This window comes from Amaranthus tricolor, chromosome 2 (genome assembly GCF_026212465.1).
Source record: "Amaranthus tricolor cultivar Red isolate AtriRed21 chromosome 2, ASM2621246v1, whole genome shotgun sequence".
NCBI classification, from domain to species: domain Eukaryota; kingdom Viridiplantae; phylum Streptophyta; class Magnoliopsida; order Caryophyllales; family Amaranthaceae; genus Amaranthus; species Amaranthus tricolor.
The window spans coordinates 37,265,254-37,288,159 of NC_080048.1; the positions used below are offsets into that span (position 1 = coordinate 37,265,254).

At 34.3% G+C, this 22,906-nt stretch overlaps 2 protein-coding genes and 1 non-coding gene across 4 annotated transcripts; 1 reads left to right on the plus strand and 2 right to left on the minus strand.

Annotated features, from left to right (window-relative positions):
* Positions 1–1,845: 1,845 nt before the first annotated feature.
* LOC130806751 (uncharacterized protein C24H6.02c) lies at positions 1,846–4,643 on the plus strand. 2 transcript variants are annotated; one of them, XM_057671950.1, is made up of 2 exons: positions 1,846–2,129; positions 3,934–4,643. In XM_057671950.1, exons 1-2 carry the CDS (start codon positions 2,051–2,053, stop codon positions 4,449–4,451), a joined length of 597 nt encoding a protein of 198 aa, XP_057527933.1. In that variant the 5' UTR covers positions 1,846–2,050; the 3' UTR covers positions 4,452–4,643. The 2 variants fall into 2 exon arrangements, with proteins under 2 accessions (XP_057527933.1, XP_057527934.1); XM_057671951.1 differs by having other exon boundaries at positions 1,904–2,111.
* A 422-nt stretch (positions 4,644–5,065) lies between these two features.
* On the minus strand, positions 5,066–5,139 carry TRNAN-GUU (transfer RNA asparagine (anticodon GUU)). Its single transcript has one exon. It is a non-coding gene; the product is annotated as a tRNA-Asn (tRNA).
* Positions 5,140–8,611: 3,472 nt separating this feature from the next.
* On the minus strand, positions 8,612–21,839 carry LOC130805933 (actin-related protein 2/3 complex subunit 1B-like). Its single transcript, XM_057670777.1, has 15 exons — positions 21,539–21,839; positions 17,871–17,956; positions 17,318–17,394; positions 17,067–17,161; positions 15,776–15,845; positions 14,733–14,802; positions 13,549–13,622; positions 13,411–13,453; positions 11,919–12,000; positions 11,646–11,734; positions 11,469–11,554; positions 11,154–11,217; positions 9,301–9,407; positions 9,158–9,216; positions 8,612–9,061 (listed from the first exon to the last, which is right to left on the minus strand). The coding sequence occupies exons 1-15, from the start codon at positions 21,606–21,608 to the stop codon at positions 9,000–9,002; spliced, it is 1,134 nt and encodes a 377-aa protein (XP_057526760.1). The 5' UTR covers positions 21,609–21,839; the 3' UTR covers positions 8,612–8,999.
* Positions 21,840–22,906: the final 1,067 nt, after the last annotated feature.

Below are 22,906 nucleotides of genomic sequence, written 5' to 3' on the forward strand. Positions count from 1 at the left end.
AGATTTTTTGAAGAGAATAAAGTTTTATTTGTTTTAAAGTTGAAAATGTTGATTTTGGAAACTTATTTCAAGAGAAATAGATTTTAGTAGCTACTTGTGGAAAATACTAATTTGAAGACTATTAATAGCATATTAAATTATTAGTGTGAATTTAGTGAGCTATTAAAATAAAGTTATAAATAAAATTTAATGTGTAAAAATTAAGTAATGAACATATAAAGACATAAAGGTAAATTAAACGTTATGGTTAAAAATTATATTAAATAAATGAAGTTACCATGAGGTTGGCCAAAGTCAAATTGAAAGTCAACTTGTAGTAATAAAAATGTGATGTACTTGTGTGAATGAGTATTAATTGAATGACCCTGATACTAAGGTAATGTTGAACCATGGACCGACATGTAAAATCCCGACGTTCGTGTTGGCCGGCACGTAAAATGCGGTGTAAGACAGGGGGTTCGCTACCTATCCTGTAGAGCTCGAGCATAAATATTGTATTGGAGGGGTGACAACTCCCACCACGGTTAGGGTTTAGGACTACGGTCCTCACCTAATCAGACCCTTACATATATCAAGTGTCATATTGTTATGCTTGTTGATTAGTTATAAAACTGATTACTGTTGATGTTATGATGCATGGTACGGTTATGAGTATTAACCAAATGAACTTACTTAAGTATTAAGATTACGAAATTGTATAAGTGGCAGTAACGTACTTCTGCCAAGTTTGAGAATGTTATCTTAATGACTTAAAAGTATGAAATAATAAAAGAATATAATAAAAGTATACAGTAGTATCAATTAATTATAAGTGTGTACTTAAATTATTATTTTGTAAATGTAGCGTATACTTTTTGTATTTTGAGTTGGATAGGAAGTTATGATCGGTGTTAAGCGCTGACCGATTTAATCGTCTGTCATCCGTATCATGGATGACAACATTTTGCAGGATTCTGTTTTAGGTTCCAATCTAGGCCATAACCACAATTTATTTATGCTATCGAGAATTCAACTGCATTTTTTGTATTCACTTGATGTTTGATGACTTTGATGTATTTAATTTTTAATTCTAATGTATTTTTGGAACAAATTATATGTATTTCATTTTTTTCAACCTTGATGTAATCTTTATCTTTCGCCATAAACAGTTTTTAGTTTTTTTAAAAAAGTTTTAGCAGATCGGCATTTTGAGACTTTCACATTATTATTGTAAATATTATCATTAATGTTAATTACGTATCGAGATTGACGCTTCTGCTACAAATAAGTTGTTTCAACTAGCTAGTTTACCAAATATTAAATCCTCTTTTTGTATTAAAATAGGCTATAATTACTCAATAAGTTTGCCAAAACACCTTTTTTTTTTTTATAATCTTATTACTTATTATATTATTGACAATTAACCAAAATATAATTAAAAAACAAAACATATGGTTAATGATTTGCTCAACATGTTCCATGGAAAAGATGTATTTTTCATGAGTATGTCGCATAGAACTTACTATTTTTTACTTTTTTGTCATAGTCATATTTTTTTTTTCTCACATCTTCACTTTTAAATAATTTTTTCGTTTTATTCACATTTTTTTTCACTTTTTAATAAAATATAAATTAACTTTTTCCTCGAAAAACACCAAAGTGTCCCATAAGACAAAAGGAATACAAGTAATATAAATTAACAACTTTTTGCATGCTGTAACGAAAACACCTTATTTTTTAAAGTCTTTCATATACTTTATAAAATTTGCCTATACTCTTTTCTCATACTAATTCGTATATATAACTTATTTTTTTATCTCATTTATACTTTAATGATTATAATTTGTAAAAAATAAATATTAAGACTGTAATTGAAAAAAATATTAAAGCTGTAATTAGAAATTATATACTTCTAAAAAACACCCAGGTGGTCTTTCTTTCGAGAGATTTCGAGAAGAGACGCCAGAAGAAGTTAGTGGGGCACCACAATAGTAGGAACAGCCGCCACTTTTGGTTCACACTTCCTTAGTTTCGAGAGGAGGAAGTCGAAGGAAAGCACATAGAATCAACCATGAGGAAGGCTCTTACAAACAGTGTTTCTTGGTGGCGACTTCTTAGACATCCACCTATTAGTTCTCTTTCTTCTCCTTGTAATCTCTTTTACTTATCTTGTTGTTGTTCTTTTCCATATCAGATTTCAGCTCAGGGGACTTTTATTATATATCTAGTTTCTTGATTTTTGATTGAATTTATTGTTGGTTGATTTGTCCAATTAATCTAGTCATATTTGGTTTTTGTTCTTTAAAATTATTCCTATTTTTTTTTATGGATTGATTGTATGCCTATAATCTGGTTGTTCTAATGAGTTTGTATCTAAAGAAAGTTGTTTAGTGCAAATTTTGATTTGGGTATGATTTGCCCTTAAGGTTAATGATAGGTCTCTGTGATATTTTATGTAGGGTTTTTGATTAACAAAAATGGGGAAAGAAAAGAATTTGATTTGTTTTATAGAGGATTTGATTTCAATGGTTCAAGTATTTTCAACCTGGAAATCTAGTGCCTAGTAGCTTGCTTATCATTTCACTTCTAAGTTGGTTTCTGTGTTAATTAGGGTAGTTAATTTTGATGGAAGGCTCCCTTTTTAGGATTAAAGATTAAGAGTTATGTACTTGATGCCGTCGAATGAAATATAATCATTGTTATGATGATCTTTCACGTTGATTTGTTTTGGTTTATGTATCAAACGCTATGTTTTTGGGATTAACTATTAAAGCTCTGACATCGTTTGTGTTAGATATAGAAAATGATTGATAATTTAATAGGTGTAACTGTGTAATTTAGTTTTAGTTTTGTCCTGTGCCCAATCTGGCTGTTGTTTTCAAGAAGTAGAGAGCTTTATTTGTATAATCTTGTGAATAGCTTACAATAGCCGTTTCTATTTATTTTGTGTGGTGAGGTTTTGCTGTTTTAGTTTTTTGAAATACTGTTTAGAAGGAACCTTAAATTTGTATTAGCATTGATTAACAAAAAGAACATTTTCAAAGTTCCAATGATTTCTGGTGGAATGTTCTCTGTGCTCAACATCTTATCCTTTGGTAAGACTTGTATATGCATGGTTTTTACTGTAGTAATTGCTAAAACAGATTTGTTTACTGTCTTCTATGCATGATTTTGAGGGATCACTTGCTTAATGCACTAGCTGATATTGAAACTAAAAGAGACATCGCCAATTGTATTTGATTCTTAGCACCTTGTCCATGTTCATTTGTTCTAGGGTTTAATTATGTATAGTTCATAACAGCCCTTCTATAACTATAGTAGGCGTAAGAAAAGAAATGAACACATGACTAAGAATGTTATAAACTACGCTCACAAAGTTATGATGCAAACATAAATAAGAACTATATCAATACAAGTATTATCATGTAAATTTACGGAAGAGATTGATACGAAGCCATGATGAACTAGGTCCTTATGAGTAGACTTCTTTCCGTCCTTCCGCTTTTGCGAGAAAAGTGAGTTCTTTGCTCTTTGTCTTGAGGGTTGGGATCAATTGTAATTATAAGGGTAAATGATGTGCACAAGCGGGAAATTTTAGGGTTCTTTGTGACTAGTACTCGTGTTTAGAACTAGATGACAATTTAAAGGGAGGGTAGGGAAAGGGAGAGAGATGGCAGAATAGTGAAGGCTCAACTTTTTCTTTTTGATTCGTTTGTCCTACTCTTTGGATTAAGGCTCTTTCCTGTGAATTTTTGTTACAACCAAGGTATGCAATGCCATAATCCGGTGATTCGTACTTGTTGATGCTTGTTGGCTAGGTCAAGAAGCATGAATGGCTTGCCAGCCTGCATTATGAATTGGTCTTAAATGATTTTCTTCTGGTCCCTGGAGAATGTGTATTGTGTACTTGTACCTGAATTCTTATGTGTCTCTTTCGTTTATGCTTCCTTTCAGGCTCATCTTATCGGTCTCTTCCTACGACTGCAACAATCCTAGAAAAATACTTAAATTTCTCGCGTGGAATTCAGACGCATTCACATTCATCTTATCAAGAAACAAAACCGACAGAAACTGCTGCAGAATGTTGCTCGGAGTCCACTGCCGACAAAACTCTAACACCATCCAACTTACAAGCCGATGTACAAACTGCAGACAGCAGCAAGATGAGCAACTTGAAAATATCAGAACGTCATAATCTTGCCATAGTTTTTACATGCAAAGTTTGTGAACAAAGATCAATGAAGACATGCAGCCGTGAGTCATATGAGAAAGGTGTAGTAGTTGTACGTTGTGGTGGATGTAATAATCTCCATCTCATTGCTGATAGACTTGGATGGTTTGGAGAACCTGGAAGCATCGAGGACTTTATTGCGGCTCGTGGAGATTTGTTGAAAAAGGGTTCTATTGATACCTTAAATTTGACGCTTGAAGACTTGGCCGGGAAGAAGCTGTTGGAAGACATTACTACCTAATATCATTGATAGCCAGCAACTTAGTTCCTCTGAATAGATAGATAGTTATGGTGGTTTGACGTCTTGGACCTTGTTTGTGTTGTACACTTGTACTCCTAACCTTATTTTCGAACAATACCTATTGTAAGTTGGTGCATTTCATTTTTGGACGATGGCATTTACATATAGTTGAAATGTTAGCCTTTGGTAGTCTATGTTACTTCACTCACCTTAGTCGTTAGTTTGTGGAAAACATCCATGGTGTTGGCCATTTCCATGCTAGGAAATTAAGAATCCAAACAAGTCTTGCTTGAGATAAAATAAAGAGAACAAGATCAACCAAATTTTATGAAAGTTTGTAGATCACTTTTTATGCAAGTTTTTGACTTCAAGCATACGTATATGATACTAGTACAGTCTTACAGGTCGTCGATCTGAAGTTGAAAAGTTATTTGAATCAAAAGTGACTTAACTATCTAAACTAAAATGACAAAATCAAAATGAGGTTGTAACAATGTTTGAACATAATACTACGGTTATTAAATACTTAGACTATAGATCAGAAAATAGTTTTAGTATCATATACAAATCAACCTCAGAAGTGTTCCTTGCTCTTGAAAAAAAAAAAAAATTAACGCTAGAAGGAGGGTTTGAACCTCCGACCTTGTGGTTAACAGCCACACGCTCTAACCAACTGAGCTATTCCAGCTAACATGATATTAACAAGCAATCATAATATAATAACAATAAACACATGACCTATGCCTTTTTTCCCATTCCTACTATAAAACTATCAAAAATAGCTTCTAAATCAATTTTTGCACCCGTGCTCCATATAGTATACTACACATATTTAAGAAAATTTGAAAAAAATAACATCATTTAACAACTTAATTCCAAAAATAAGCTTCGTGAACGTACATCCAAGCCTAGCCTCGGGTAAAATCGCTGTTACTAACAGCGAAAGAGGAAAAAAAAAAAATTAAAAGGCGACTTTGCCCTTAATTTTTTTTTTTATTTTTTTTATATATGAACTAAAGTAGCCATTGTTAATTAGAAAAATAGCCGTTAGGAACTTGAAAATAACCGTTGTAATGATGCTTTATAAATAACTCCATCATTTCCCATACTTCATTATATCCATTCTACATCATTCTTCTTCTTTTCAATCAATTTTTAAAGGTAACATAAGGTATTATGTTAGTTTTACTCTCAATTTATAAATGTTAATACTTTTTTTGAAAGTTCACTTACATTACTATATTATATGTATTATGTAGATGTCAAAGGAGCATTGTATTGAAGAGCTTTGTGATTGTGGTTATGAAGTTAAAATTAATACAGATTGGAGCGACTTCGATCCTGAGCGTGATTTTGTTGCTTTTCCTTTCTACTTGGTTGAAGGATTAGGATGCACATACTTTAGATGGATTGATCCGGAGGGTACCAAATGGCAGAGACACCTAATAATACGGCTTGGAAAAGAAAAACAAGAGCTTAAAGATGAGGATTGTAATCTCAAGAGACAAATAGATAATATGGCACATAGGAAAGAAGAGACTGAAAGGATTATGAGAAAGTTTAAGAAGCAATCTTAGTTAGCATCGGTGGTTTAAGTTAACGAATGAACTATGTAATTTGATATGTATTCGTTGAACATGAATGAAATATATACGATAAAAATATATACATCTACATATATATTACAATTTATACACAAAAGACCAAATGTTACAAATATTAAGTATGTACAAATGTTCAGTATATACAAACAGTATTCTAATGCTAATCCTCCTCTTGTACCCTGTCTAACTGTGACGGTTTACGACGCCTCCTACGATAGTAAGAGGCCGTCGCATGACGCTCGGGTAGTGGAGGTGATTGATAATGTGATGGTGTGGCACCCTGTGAGGACCCGGCACCGTAGTCCGGGCACGTTAAGTCAACCTCCTCAAGATGAACGTCGGGGTGATGAGGAGATGACTCGTACTCGTACGTAGTGGTGTGGGGTGCAGTCACTTCCGGAATGAAGTGTTGAAACTGCGTGCCTAGGAGTATGCCTTGGGCAATCTCCCGTACGGGCTCCTCTTGGGAGGAGCTGATGACTGATGCAATGCCTTGTGCCTGCATTAAGACTTAAGTATTAATGAAATGTATAACGTGTAAGTTGTATGGATAATAATCAATGTTGAAGAATACTTACAAAGTGCGTCATCGTCGGTGCTGCGGGAGCGTAGTGGGCTGTCGCCATGATACCTCGTGGTGTCATCCATCGACGAGTGATGGAGAGGAACCACGACATGTAATCCGCCGTAGTAGGTGCGCCTGCAGCGTCGATCGGCGCCTGCAGTGTCGCCATGATACCGTAGTAGGTGGAAGGTATGAGTCTCTTGGCGCCACCGCTCGACTAAAGCCGTGACTAGCGCCCAATCGACTCTCTCGTACGCGATCAGGTGGAAGTCATGCAACCTCGCAAGCTGAACGTACGAGACGATTCGTGCGTCAATCGCCCATGGAGCTGAATCGGGATGCCTGGTGTATATGGTATCCGTGTCGGACACCTAAATCCAAATATTATGTTAGCTTCAAGTTAAAGTATTATGAAGTAATATATTCAAAAGGAGTAAGTTCAATAACCTATACATCCCATAGCACACTGCTCCTATGATTCGCTTGCATCGTAAGGACACTAGGGTCGAGAGGGCCTGGAGCTGCTGGATCCATCTCTGCTGCAATTCAACAATAACTAGGGGTAGACCTTGAATACTCCCACATTGCATCTATAGCCTCCTCATCCTCAACCGGAAAAGCTAACAAATCTCCACTAAGATTGTACTTAAAACTTAAATTAACAGTACTTCTTGTAGTGTCAATGCCAATCTTAGAGCATATAAAATGTTTAAATTCATTCAAATCCATGTATGAGTTGCATACTTGCATGCAAACAGTTTACGTCTTCCCCCAACATACGTAACATTGTTACTAATTGATCGAATTGAACCATTCCAAAAGCATACAACAATGACACGAAATGAATCCATTTCTACAACAATACATACAAAATCAACATCACCATCACGTTCATTAATATATTACCACTATAGATGACATACATTTTAAAATCAACAACAAATTCATGAACAAACAACCTCATTATGAAGATCACTATATATGACATACATTTTCAAATCAACAACAAATAAAAAAATTTATAATAAAAACGTACCTTAATAAGTTGTAGATCAACAAGAAGTAGTAAATTGGAAGTTTATGAACCTACATTTATGTGAAAGTTGGTTAAAAGTTTGTAAACCCTAATTTTTCGAAAATGGAAAAAACATAAAAAAAAAAAAAGGTACCTTAGGGCAATGTAGGAAGATGACAGAACTAATTAGTGGTACAAACTTGGAATTTGATGAGTTTAGTTGAAGGATTGAATGTGATTTTAAAGGAGGAAAGAAGAAGAGAACTCGTAAGTGTGGCAAAGGGAAAACAAAAGCCGTGAACTGAAATGAGGAAGAAGGAAATTGGAAAAAAATATAAGACTTCAGTCGCTGTTAGTAACAGCGACTTTGGCCTTTTAATTTTTTTTTTCCTCTTTCACTGTTAGTAACAGTGATTTTACCCGAGGCTAGACTTGGATGTACGGAAGCTTATTTTGGGAAATAAGTTTTCACGAAACTTATTTTTGAAATTAAGTTGTTAAATAATGTTATTTTTTTCAAATTTTCCATAATTAACATGTTATCACGTCGCTGATGTACATGATTCTTCTATTGTAAGACGAGTCAAGCCTTCTTAATGCTTAGCAGGCTATGTTGTCGGCCAAAGAAGCTTTTCATGGGCTACATAATGAACGAATGCTAGTTAAGAGAAGATTAAGTCTTCGGAAGAAAATTCGAGCATTTCGTTTTATAAAGGCTACAAAAGCTCATAGATATGGAAGGTATCGACGACTGGGGAATAGGGAGTGGGGACTGCGGTTCTTTTGGCATGTTACTTTCAAAAGCTCACATTGCCAACCCAACAATTGCAAAATGCAACATACAACTAACATCTAAAATTCAAAGTTCACCCATCAAGTAGAGCAAGTCATAGGCACAACAACCATTAGAAGCCTTATAGTCTTAAAAATCAGGCCGACTGAATAGAGAAACATATAACGATAGATTAGTATTAGATAGGATCGAATAATCTTTCTTTGCAACGCTAATTTGATTTGATTTATATAACCTACCCCACATTATTGGGATTAAGACTTTGGTATTGTCAAGAGTCTTACAAGTCACAAATATTATAAACGTCGCGATTAGCCGACACGTTTTACATGAAAACAATAACAAAATATTTTTCTTGCAGGAACTAAACAATACTTCGAACGGTGTGACAATAATATTTACTCCTCATATAACCATTGTTTCTCAGCAATGGATTGATTATGTTGCTGCAAGTCAGCAGGTGCAGATGATTGAAACTTGGCTTCTTCAGTTAACAAGATGTAAAGAAACATCCAATAAGCTCTATACTCGTTTAACGGCCAGCCACACATCAAATGGTATCATATCTGTTTCAGAGATAGTCGGACAGATCTTGGTCTCCTAAATCCCAAATCACAACCTTACCATCAAGTCCTACAATTCGACAAAAACGAAATCCGTTAATACACCTCATCTAGCTCGAAACTTCCCAACAAGGGTTAAGGAAATTTAAGTTCGCAAATTCTCAACCTGAAGTACTGAAGCGTGTCACTTTTGAATCTCTTCCCTTTTTCAACGGCACGATGCAACTACAATCAAGTTCACTATATCAGTTTTATGTAAAAGAAAAAACTGGTAATCAGAATAATTGAGTTGTAGAGATAAGAAAATACGTAATGCAGTTTTCATGAGCGCGTGCATTTGAGTTAGAATCATTGCCATCATCGTTGGCATTGCTGTACTTTGATTGACCATATAGCTTTCCAAATGCTCCTGATATCTGAAACAGAATAGAGTTTTTTGCATCAGCTTAATGTTTCAAAAAAACTACAACCAGAAGTGTGACCTATACAAAATTACAACCCTTGCTAGTTGATATGTTAGATGTTAACAGCATTCTATCTCAGAAACGATACAAACATAGACAAACGTAAGGGCAGTTGTAGGAGAATGCACGAATGATTCGAGAAAGATTCAACAATAACAATAATGTCAAAGTGTTGATCCCAACGTTCAAGTCATGGAATATTTAGAGAAAAAAGACTTGCCAACACAACCAAAAAAAAATTATGTATTTCTTAGTAGAAACTTTTTTGAAATGATTATAAGCAATCTGGTAAAGTGACTTCCTACTTCTATGTTGGAAATTCCAACTGTGATGCTTTAGTGTGCCTTGTGCCAATAACTTGCAATATTTAAAAGGGACATAAACTATGTTCCAAATGGGACACTTTGCAAGAATAAGAGGGTGTAATATTTTATTTTTATCAATAAGCCACAAAATCTAATCAAACTATATGAACTTGACCTCCAAAAATCAGAGCTCACACCAAAAGAAATGGAAAAAGGAAAAAAAAAAAAAAGAATTAAAGATAATAGCATAAAGACAAACACATTTTCTTTTAGGAAAAATTGATTTCTAAAGGTCCGACCATTAACTGATTATCTTTAAATGTTTCAGACCTTTGCATGCCATCTTTACCAGTTTCTTCACATGCTTAGCAGGTTATTCCAAAAAAAAGTGCCACGTGTCCAATTATAATTAATTGTTTTTTGAAAATTATAAAAACTAAAGTAAGAATTTAAAACAAAAAGGAAATTAAAAATTAAAAAAAGCTTTTTGAATTAAAAAAAGAAAAAAATAAAAATAAACCCCCCTTTCCATGTTCATTATACGCACACACCCCACCTACCATCACCACCACCACCCACCGCAGTGTCTAACCCCCACCCCATCCCCTTTCCATGGAACAACCATTCCCGTTCCCTTTCGCAACCCCAGTCTTACCCCTTAGGCCCTTACCCTCCCCATTCCCAGCAAAATCAACATAAAACAAACCCTAACTTTCCTTTTCCTCACAAATTGGATCAACTGAACAAACTCTAACCCCAATTGACTGTATTTAGTCCCATATTAGACAGAATTTGATCAAATATGCCCCAAATTGGATATAAATTTACCCCGATTTGAAGGATTGATGGGCAAATTTGATCAATTTTGATTGTGTGGGGAGGGAAAGGGGCAAGGGTGGAGGGTGGGAGCGTGGCAACAGTACGATGGGTGGGTGAGTGGTGATGGTGGTGGTGGTGGAGGGGTGTGTGTGCATACAGTGAACAGGAAATGGGCATTTTTTTTCTGTTTTTTGCCAATTGTTCTTTTTTTTTTATAATTATTTTTTAAAAAGTTTTTCAAATAAAATTACAAACAAATGACATATTGACAGGCTTCTTCTTTTATTTTTTAAATGAGGCAACCTGGAGGTCATTTAGACCTTTAGAAGAAGATGGCATGCAAAGGTATGACCTTTGTAGGATAAATGAAAAGTCAGACCTTTAAAAAACAACCACCTAAAGGTCAGACTTTTAGAATTAAATTTTCCTTTTTTGTTCAAGAGAAACTCAAAAGGCTAAAATCATCCATTTAAAATAGACTTCACTCCCCTCCCTAGACAATATGGGTAAGCAAGACAACCCTACCCAAAAAATATATGGACACATTATCATGACTGATGACTAGTACTTTTACCTGAGACCCTGCCCTTGCAATAGTTGGAGTTGTCTGCCTTTGACCAAGAAATCTGATAAAACTCCTGCAAGAAGCCAAGTACAAATTTCCTCAATGCAAATCCTTAAAGAAAGCAAAACAGAGAAGTAGAACAAATTTCAATGTTCTTGTAACAGCTGCTTAAAAAGCCAGCAAAATCGCAGCTTTAGCAAAGAATTTGTAACATGTTGAATGCAAGAGCAATACACACAAGACCTAAGTACTTGCACCCTCTTCGAGCAAGAGTATAAATAACCAACTTTATCAAGACAAATAGAAAGGCAACTTATTAATTACCACAATCCACTTTCATCTGCAGCAAACACCATGGGATTGCAGTCATAACCCACACCTATGACCATTTTCTCCGACACAAAAAAGATCTACAGGATAAATGCATAAAAAATTAGCCATGCCTTTGAATCAAAGAACAAAAACAAATTTCTAAGATAATGAGAGAGGATGCTGACCCACATCACGGAGGGGCAAATCACGAAATGCAACACTTTGTGCCAGAGGTGACGGACCAACATCGTCAACAAAATATATCATTGAGTTATGACCTATTAAGACAAAGAAATTCATATTTTCAAGAAGAGAACTTAAAAAACTCAGGATCTTCAGAGATTAAAACAGCATATTCTACTTCTTGCATTGCTTTCTGTCAGCCCAACTACACTCACACAGAAAAGAAAACAATGTGTGCTACTGGAATGAACAAAAGTAAAAGTTTTGAAATTTTCTGACCTACATAAGCCAAGGTGTTGCCACTAGGAGACCAGTTTACACCAAATGCCCATGAATATGAGAGATCAAGCTGTATAATTTGCTGCAAGAGAACAATACCCGAATCAGCACTCTAAAGTCTAAACTAAATAATTAAAAGATTAGAAAAGATATAATAAGAAAAAATAATAACATGGAAGAGAAAAAGAAGGCAGAAAGGAATCAAAAAGAGTTTGGCACAACCAGAAAATGTTGGTTATTATGATGGTGGCAGGTAATATATAAGACCTCAAGATATTCAAGGAAGAAAGTGATTCCATGAAGACACAAAACGAGCAGACAACATAAACTAACTGCTGACTGGTGCTTATTCTGTGTTTAACTAGGTTGCAGCCTTATTCATATAGATAACTTTGGGAGGCCCCTCTACAAACTACAAAGGGACTCAAGTTATTCAGTTTACCTTCAACTTGACATCTCCAGTTTAGCACGATTCCAAATAGTTTGTTTTTTTTTTCTTTTGAACCAATCCATTTTTTCTCTTTCCATAATTTTGAGGGGCTTTTCGAGGGGTTTCAAATAATCAAAAGATGCCTCACTATTGGAAGCGAGGACCCTTCCACTACCAATAAAAGAATACCACTACACAATTTGCATGACGCTCACTTTAATACACCAATCTTTCAGAGTAAATGTCACGATTGACATTTAGCGGTCACCAAGACGCATCTTTCACCAACAACTTCAACTATTCCTCTTCTTAAAGGAAAATTAGAATTGACAGCCCCAACAATGCTCTCTTTTTTTAGTCCCCTCAATTCATTCAATGGAAAACACATTTTTTGGGATTCTCTTTCCAAACCCAAAATAGTCATGAAAGATCTTTGACCAGAAGAAAAGGAAATTCTTTTTGTTTTCCTCTCCCTTCCCAGTTCCCCCACTGCTCTAGTCACTCAGTAACTTACCCATAATCCAAGAGTACTATCATTAACCTTCACACCAGAAAAAAAGTTCGGCCAAACTTCTATAGATATTTCTTTTGACCACACTTCAGAGACCAAAGCCTGTCTTACTGCAACCAGGCCAAAGGACATGATTAAACAGCCTATCCAGTGGCCCCTCATAAAGCAAAAGCATTTCCACAGCTAGTTGGCTACCATGGTTCATCTGTACATTCACCTTTTTCTCAGGAACCTTTTGTTGAAAACAAAAAGAATTTTTGCAGTGCAAGAAAAACGCTTATAGGTCCATGTGAAGCTGGTTCACATTTGACAAGTACATTTGCAGAAATACAAACATACATAATTCCACAGTCCAAGCATTATAGAGACAACGAAAATAAAAGAGAGATCTGAGATAAAAACTCAGCTTTGATATTCCAGTACTCAATGTTACTTATGACCAATTTTAGAATACAGTCCACAAATATGTTCTTGAGAGCAGCAAGAACCAACATAACTTTATAACAAAGGAAATATGCACAGAAAATGCTAGAAGGACGTTAGATAAGGACCTCTCCAAATTTTGTATCAGATGAAGAGCCAGCTTCAGAATTCCTGACCACAATGCAAAAAAAATCAAGAGGGAAAAATCAATAAGGGAAGGTACAATCAGGTATTGATCAAAAGTATAAAATCTATTAAGGTAATACCTTGTATCGACACCCTTTATAAAAGTGGAAAATACTCTGCATTTTCCATCTGTTGATGTTGTTGCCAAAAGGATCTAAAAAAAGAAACATGTTACAAAAATGTTGCATTCATTCACTGAAATTCACCACTCCAAAATTACAAGTCCAAAAACAAAATCCAATTTTTTTTAAGAAAAAATCAGCTAGCATGATAACTTCAAAGCTAAGATAAGATTTAGCTTTGTGTTCCTCTCAAAATTGTTTTTAATGTTTTCTTTTTTCCATTGTCTTCTACCTTATATAAACTTAGCAACTTAGAAAATGACATGATCATGTCTATGATCAATAGTACCAGAAACAACAAGAAAATCCCTGTTTGGATAATTAGCCTGAGCTAAATCCTCCTGATTGCCGCTCCATATTCTTACTCTTTTAAATCTCCCTAATCCCCTAAACCCTCATTTCCCCCTACATTCCCTTTGTGCTGTTTATTCCCTCTAGTCACCATAAATCTTCATCGTCAAGTGAATGCACAATTCAGAGTGCATTAATGAAACCATTTTAACATTTGAACTGCTGCAGACTAAACTCCGTATTATGTAAGTAGGAAAGGTATAAGAAAACTTGCATACCACTGGAACAGAATAAGAATATACTACCCCCAAGATGTTGAATGTAGGAGTAAGAAGAATATAGATTTTTAACTGTAATTTTTAGCAGCCTTCATAGAAGGTCTGGGAGCTGAAGTATTCAAAAAAATACATATTCCAAATGTCATCCATCTCAACTTAATCTCATTGTTTGATTATTCAAAAACAACCTCAATTATTTCTTGTCAAAAAGAAATTTGAAGGGTGCCTTTGCTGCTTTGCAAAATAATTCAGCGTGTCACATTTCTATATACTTTCACAAAACACTTAAAAACCTAACATCAAGAAATTAGACGTTTCAGATTAGTTTAGGAACTTTCCTCAAAGTACCAAAAAATTCCTGGCTATTTTAAAGGAAGATTTAATTAAAAAAGACTAGATAAACTAGAATGATCATACCATTTTCTCCATAAAAAATGAGAATCAAACAAGTTTAAGGACATCATATCGATTACTGCAGTATAATTACAGCAACAACGCAACAAGAAATGCAACAACAGTCGTTAACAGATGTATAGACTCATAAAGCATAAGAAACTTGGTCAAATGCCTTACATTGTTGGGATGCCAGGCAACACTTGTAACAGAGGAGTTGTGCTTTTTCCTTATAAGTTTACTCACCCACCTGTAGCAATATAATTAAAAAAAAAAGTATGATATGCATCAAGAAAAGGTAACACAAAGTCATAATTTATTAACATCATGAAATTAATTGCATCCAACAAACATAAAATGCTTATATTTCTTTTGAATTGAGAGAAACAATTTCAGATAGCCAAACATTCAATAATAGTAGACAGAATTGAAAATTTGCCCAATTTTCTACATTTACCAAACAGAATCTTTCCAAAGAGATGACTGAATGTACTGCTCCTCAGTATCGCACTAATCCCCAAATAATTTTAACACAAAATAAAGGGGGTAGAGGAATAAAATTAGGATCAATTATAAAGTATTCCCTTCCTATCTATATCAATTCAAACGGGGGCAGAGGAGTAAAATTAGGATCAATTATAAAGCATTCCCTTTCTATCTGTATCAATTCAACGGCTCCTATCCAAATTCCTAAGCCCGTGTTAGTTCCACAAAGAGAACCAGAAAAGAAACCCACTCTTTCACCTGCAATTTGAGCAACAGCAACAATCCTACATAACTGAGTAGAACTATTTTATTGATCAAAGTTTTTGTAGAATAAAACTCCATACCAGTGCAGATTCAACGCTAATTGATTACTGTTATTTGATATTCTAAGGTTTCCACATTAACTAATCATCCAATTTGTTTTCAACCCTTCCAATGAGTATTATTTCTCCAAACAAGTGGTACATACAAAAAACTTGTTCCACAGTAGTGCCTATTTGAGCAATAAACAACCAATATAAATCATTTTCTAAAACCTTTTCTTTTTTTTAAAGTTAATTTTCTGGAACCTTATCATTTTAACTTAAAATAAGAACAAATTAAATAGCCAAAGTTAATTTAGTAACCAAAACACTTCAGTGTGGAACATTTAAAGATCAAGACAAGAGGGTTCATCACCCTGAGAAAAATATAAGAGAAGCTTTAATAAAATGCATCACAAAGGACAGCTTACTTACCAATTGTTTTCTTGCTCATAGTAACATATACAAACTGTTTTAGCTCCACTACCAACGGCAAACTTGTTTTCTGAAACAAGAGCAGGCAAATAGATCAAAATTTGGATTTACCATATTATGAGAAACAAAATTGTTTGCAACATGCATAAACCAAACAGTTTTTATAAACAAGATCCATAGAAACATAATATAGCAATTTCTCTCATTTAATCGATTCTCAAATGTGGTAAAGAAAAAGGGTCAAAGCATCATAATTAGTGATGCAGTGAAATAAATCAGATTGATAATATAACTTGTTTTAAACTTGGAGATACATGATTAATGATTGTCACACGTAACAACATGGACTTTGATAAACCAATCACAGAGCCAAAACTGAAGTGGATCCTCTTCTTCAATTGATATTTAATATTAATTCATATATTGTTACTCCTCCGTTCCATTGAGATTGCAATATTACACAGTTCTACGTGAGAACTTTTGAAAAAAAATATTGCAAGGCTTAGAGGGAGTATGAATTTGGAAAAAAGTAGTTTAAATTCAAACAAGACATTTGTGTATGTTATATAAAAAAACAATAAATTTTAAGACATGAAAATATCGGTCAAACTGAATGATGTGAATGGGCTTGTAGAACTTTCAACGTGTAAATTGAAAAAAAATGTAAAACTCATGTCTCATACTGCCCCATCACCACAAAGATAATGAAATCCAAGATACGGATAGGTGAAGGTACTAGAAGTCCAGAAGTATAATCATAATAAGCAAAATCAACAAGATGGTAGATGCTACCTTGGCATATACAAGTTATAGTACATTACTCTCATAATCCACTAAATAAAAGGCCATCTCCTAGAACAATACTCCTATGTCCCTTTGAATGTGCTACATAACATAAATTGAAGTGAGAGCTTTTTTAATTTTGTGTAGCAAGCTCAAAGGGACAAGGGTGTACTTTCTAAATTTTGTAAGAAATACATTTTATGCTTTCCAACATTTCATGCAATCCTTTGACTAAAAAATTTCAAAGGTTGAGTGCACTAACAAGGTGATAAATAAAATTCAGATAAATAATGAAATTTCACACATGTGACCCAAACTCCCAATCAAACATTGATGATAATTAAGAATAGCATAAAATACTAACAACCTCTTTGTTATGATTAACAAGGGTAAGGTTGCGTACATCCAACCCCTCAAACCCTACCTAAGTGGGAGACATTTAATGGCATTGGGGTGATGGAATGTTAAATAAAATACAACGGAGAGATAACGTGCTGAATTCAAATACCAGTCGGACTCCATTGCACACAGAGGGCAGCACGGTTTAGTCTTAGGATAACTAGTGTTGGCACCCACTCTCCTCCTTCTTGGTTCCAAACATACCTGAAATTCATAAGAATGAGTGCAAAATATAGAGGAAAAAGAAGATATCTCAATCATAAAAGTGAACTCTATCAGTTTGGCCTCCGGAGCAATATAGAAAAAACATAGGTTTCAAGGAAATAACATTCTAGGCTTCTAGCCCTAGAAGTCACTTACGAATTTCGATCATGAGAAACAGTCACAATTTTGTTTGTCTTTGAGCTCCAGTCTATTCCACATACAACTTGATCATGCTACAAACAAAGACAATTAAAAATTACGCCATCTAATCATGTTAAGGTAGAAAAAGGTATTCCAGAAAATAAACCATATATGCAAATGACATGCATTATAATTTCCAGAATAAACATTCTCAAAATTATAAATCCTAAATGAGAAACTCAAATTTTGCTTGTGCCACATCACCCAAATCCAATACAGATTCTTAAATAGATCGCGCAACTACAGAACTTCTAAAGAAATACTGGCTCAGGAAAAAAGAACAAACATAAAGATAAAATTTGGTTACAAACACTGGATGAAGCCCTCGGAAAATCGAAACCAAAACATTTAAGTGACCAAAAAGAATCATATAAGGCTCTCCTTGTCTAGAAACAACTTGTTAATCAAGTCAAAAGTGCATTTTTCCACTGCAAGCAGCAAGAATAAAATAACAGAATATGAGAATCACAATTCCAAAGAGAAGTAAAAAAATTCTATGTCATCTTACCTTTTGAAGAACATGAACTTTTTCCCATTTGTCTGCCGCTGATTTATAAATGTGGACTTCTTCAGTATTTGGGCACAAAGCAATCACTAAAAGAAAAAAAGAATGCTCATAAGCTTGAGTTGGATATAAAAACATAAAATGACGAAAAACAACAACATAATAGAAACTATATCTATCCATAATACAATGCGCATGTTATGAAACAATGAATAAAGCACAAACCTAGCCAAATATCAATACCCTTTCTGTCCTAGGAAAGATACTAATCTATGTGTCTTGGGAATTCAAATGCAAAATAACTAACAGTAACATAGCAGAGTTACTACATCAAAACATCAAAACTCCTTCCTAAACCCGCTCATGCTTAATAATTGAACAAAACACAGACAAGGCAGTGGGCACTAGGCATACTCGTTAATGAAGGACTTCGTAAACAATTCCGTGGTACAAAAGGCTTTAAGTCGAAGGGTCTCCCTTATCTTTGTCCTCTCTCAGAATAGTGTGAGCCGGAATATGAGAAAGGTGGGTAAGATATCCCGTTTTGGCCGTCATCCAATGAGATATTCAGTCTTTGATTCACTTTTTTGTTGATTACTTCAATTTCTTCTTGATTTCTCTTCTCAACAGCTTTTCTTACTTATTATCTAGCTTACGGATTAGTTACAAACCCCTCACAATATTTGTGTATTTTTAATCTGGCTCATGATGTACAACAAGAAGAATGCCAAAGACTTAATCCCAAAAGATAAGAGACGGCTATATGAAGCAATATATCAGTTTCAATAGTCGTCTACATAGATTATTTTTCCCCATAACATTATGATTTTCAATCATCTCAATTTGTAAGTCTAGATCCTCCATATTATTTTATACTCTTGTCTTTCACGTCATCTTTGGTCTTCTTCGCTCTCTTTTAAGCCTCCCAAGTACTTTAGATCTTCCTTATTGCTTCGCTAATACCCTGTCTTTGCACATGCCCAAACCATCTTAAACAATTTTCTTTTCTCTTTTCCTCAATATTTGCAACTCCTAGACCCTTTTCTTATATCCTCGTTTTGAATTCTATCTCTCTATGTATGCCCACTTATTTATCGAAGCATTCACATTTTCGCTACACCCATCTTTCTGCTATGATCCTTTGTAAAAACTCAACATTCTGATCCATATAGTAGCATTGGTCTAATAGTCGTTCGATAAAACTTGTCCTTTAACTTTAGGGGTACATCTCGATCACATAATATTCCAGTAGTCGCTCTCCATTTTTGTCACCTCACAATTAATTCTATGAGTCACATCTTGTTGGATGTCCCCTCTACTGTAAAATATAGACCTACGGTATTTAAAACATTTACTTTGAGCGATTTCTTTCTCTTTTAGCTTTATAGTGCGATTTGTTATCTCGTCAATGCAAAAGTTACACTCCATGTTCTCTGCCTTGCTCTGACTTAATTTGAAACATCATAACCATGTAATAACTATGTAATAACTCAGTATGAACTATGAAGTAACAGAACTGAATGCAATATTTCTCTCTAATATTTTGCTAAACATATTGCATTCTCAAAAGACAATGTAGCTCTTCATTCCTCGCGCCTCCTCCTGATATACGTGTGATTCAAATGTACGCTTGTATATTTATCAGTTATAACAGTAAGCATTGAAGCTTGATGCTTGATATTGTCAATTTAGTTAAGAAGAGAATTCACGCCTACAGTAGGAACTGTTGTCTTACCTAGAGCTAATTCTAAGCTTCATACTCCATAGTATTGGTAGAATGCATATTTGGACCAGTGAGAAGCATTGATCACTAATTACTTAGAAGTTCCATCTACTTAAATCTCATAAAAATTTGAGGAAAGGAGCATTAATAATTAGAATGTGGCAAATCAGACAGCAAATCCGAAAAAAGTCAACAACAACTATACCCTCTTGCAAAACCACAAAGCCAACGTTTCAAGCAATCGGATATGGAGAGAGCTCTGTGAAGTTAAAGACCCGTAGAGGAGGCTTTGCTCATAAAATTTGAACTTATCATCCCAGTTATCCACCATCTCCTGATTACTCTTGACTGATAAACAATCTTAAAAAAATTTAATTATCGTCATGGGTTAGGATTTAGGAAGAAGTTCATCATGGAACAACATAAATCTATATGCTTGTTAATTATGCACAAGAGGCTTCTGCCATATACGAGTTTGAGTGTATATCAACTGTGATTTAACCGATTGTGATAACCAATTGTAATTTGAACTATTATCTCATCACATAAATTCTCAGTTGAAGGACACAAGTTCAGAGTAGGGATACATTGTTCGGCTTTTGCTTGGTTGGAATACCACATCATATTGAAATGCTAGACATACAACTTTGTCCCCAAATATATTATAATGTCCTGTAATCCAGATCTTATCTTCAAATGTGTCAAGTTCAAGGTTACAGATCACATTGATATTATTTTATCTCAAATCTTAGATCTAAAGATAGGGTACGATTTATGTGGCAATTTGGAAAATCAAGTAAGTTGTCTTTCCTAGACGCTAACCTCAACTCCAAACCTTCATGGAGTGTAGTTACTTTTAGATCAACGTATTTCACTCCTTTACCCAAATAATAACATCCAAAAAATAGATAGACATATGGATAATATAAGCGCTTCATCTACTACGATGACATTTTTGCAGGAGAAAGCTATGTTCATTAGCCAGCTTTCTAGCATGAGTAAGGAGAAGATTTCAATATCCTTCTAATCTATATTATGCCCTCATGAACATGAGAAGCTATAATGATTTAAATCATCCACTTCATGTTTGAACCTCGAGCCCCACATCATTCCTCAAGCATAAGAATAACCATCGTTACCATCACCAAAATCAACTGGATGTCCAAACCTTAGTTTTATAAAGTGTGAGACTCAATCACCTCAACAAGCCTTTGGCCCGCTTTTGTGCACTTTTGGGTAAAAAAAATAGTCAAGAATACATTGTAACTACTAGTTTTGAATTTTACACTTAAGGCATGCCTTAAATACCGATGTTGTGCCTCCTAGGCTCCCGAGCACTTCTTAGGATTTGCCTCGCTTGGAGTATTGAAAGATTTTTCCTGATGTACATGAGTGAACCCTAAGCCTAAGTGCTCCCATATTTGTGCAAAATAGACCTAAAACAACCATAAATCAACTTTATAAATTATACCCTACTTAAACTCATCATCATCATCATACCCGGTATACCCTGCCCTTAGAAAAACAAATATACCCTACTTAAACTAGACTTTAAATTTGGCTTCTCAATGATAAGCACAAGACCCTTTTGACCTGACGCGACATTGTGATCTTTCTAGTTGATTATGTTGAACTTTTTGCCAGAACACCACACAATGCGATCACGAATTCAATTACTCACTTAAATTACCAATATATAAAATATGAGAACAAGGGAATAACCAAATTGAAATCACAATTGAAACCCTAATAATTTACTAAGGGCGTCAATAGATCAATTATAAAAATTTCAAAGCATGAAAATGCCATACAGATAAGCACGATCCACAACCAATGCAGGCATACAAGACGATATTACGGCATTGAAATGGAAATTCAGAAATAAACAGATACAATTCAAAATTACAAAAAACCCATTAGAAGTTATAGAGAGAGAGAGATGAAATACTGGAATGATCAGGACTCCAAGCATGGCAAGTGATACACTGTGCGAATTTATGAACTGAAAGAGTCGTCATTTCTTCAGCTGTAAATTGTAATACAAAAATGAGATCTAGGGTTTGAAATTGGAATTGAAATTGGAGAAATGAAATTGAGAAGATTTGGGGAAAGGGTGGTTTGCGGAATTGATTGAGCCTAAAGTTGCAACCAGATTTGATTGCTTCTAAGGCAAGAGAGATGGACGGGTGTTTTTTTCTAATTAGTGTGAACGTTCTTGCCCAAATTTTTTAGTGGTAGGATGGAGAACCGTTGCGAATAGAATTTAAAATAGATATGACCTAAAGTTTACTCACCTTCTTAATCGAATTTAATTTAATTCGACTTTAAAAATTATTTATGATTATGTAAAAAATAATACGGATACGTAACTCGATTTTAAACCGACCTGAATCGCCCAATTTAAAATCAACCCGATAATTCGAATAAACACATCTAGCGATTAGAGGTGAAAATTAATCTTTTGAGTCAAACCTATATCTCCGGGTCTTTGAGGTGAAAAAGAAAATCCTTAACCACTATATTAACTTGTGTTCTTTTTTTTGCCCAAATTAATGCAACAGTAAACTTAAATTCTTATGCTGACTTGATTAAAACTTTACTTTGTAGCATATGTAGTTTCATGTAAGGATTATGTTGGCTCAACTAGTGAATACATATTACTCTTGAGGTAATGTCATTTTGTGTAAGCATTTAAATAGACTTGTATAATTGTATAGTACGATTCACCTGGACATTTTGAGTAAAGTGTTCTCGAGTTGAATTAGCAAAAGTTAATTTTTTTTTTGAGTATATCATTGCGGAGAAAACGATATATTATTTCTCTAAAGTATTTTCTTAAACTTTGTAAAATAAAACTAGTTAATAATGTTACAAAGTGTTAACAAGAAAAATAGTCTTTGAAACGTTGAGATCAATAGGACTATAGCCCATGAGTTGGGATTATGTGATGGATACCAATTTCTTCGGTTAAAAGAAACCATATAATTCTTACATGCACCACATTTTCTATCCCTATGACATGTGGTAGTGATTGTATATATCGATAGCCTTCATGGTGGTACTATTGATAAGCATTTGATGTATTTGTGAGAGACGGTCTTTAGAGAGATTATCTCTAGATTCTAACTAGATTTGTCTATAAAGGAAAATATAAAGTAAGAATATGCATTAATCTTTAATGGATTGGGCCTAAAAGACGACTCTCAGAAAAACAACTTGACGTATTTATAATGACCAGGTTGAGTTTTGTGCTCTAAATAGTTCCATAGCCTAAATGGTGATGTTAGTGAGAAACAATTGATGGACTTCCTATATA

Excerpts from the sequence above, each read along its gene's own strand:
- LOC130806751 (XM_057671950.1), top strand. The coding sequence starts at position 2,051 with ATGAGGAAGGCTCTTACAAACAGTGTTTCTTGGTGGCGACTTCTTAGA. Across the intron at positions 2,130-3,933 it reads TAGTTCTCTTTCTTCTCCTT|GCTCATCTTATCGGTCTCTT; the intron begins GTAATCTCTTTT and ends GCTTCCTTTCAG.
- LOC130805933 (XM_057670777.1), bottom strand. The coding sequence starts at position 21,608 with ATGACGACTCTTTCAGTTCATAAATTCGCACAGTGTATCACTTGCCAT. Across the intron at positions 17,957-21,538 it reads TTGGAGTCCTGATCATTCCA|TGATTGCTTTGTGCCCAAAT; the intron begins GTATTTCATCTC and ends TTTTTCTTTTAG. Across the intron at positions 13,454-13,548 it reads ATAAAGGGTGTCGATACAAG|GAATTCTGAAGCTGGCTCTT; the intron begins GTATTACCTTAA and ends CATTGTGGTCAG.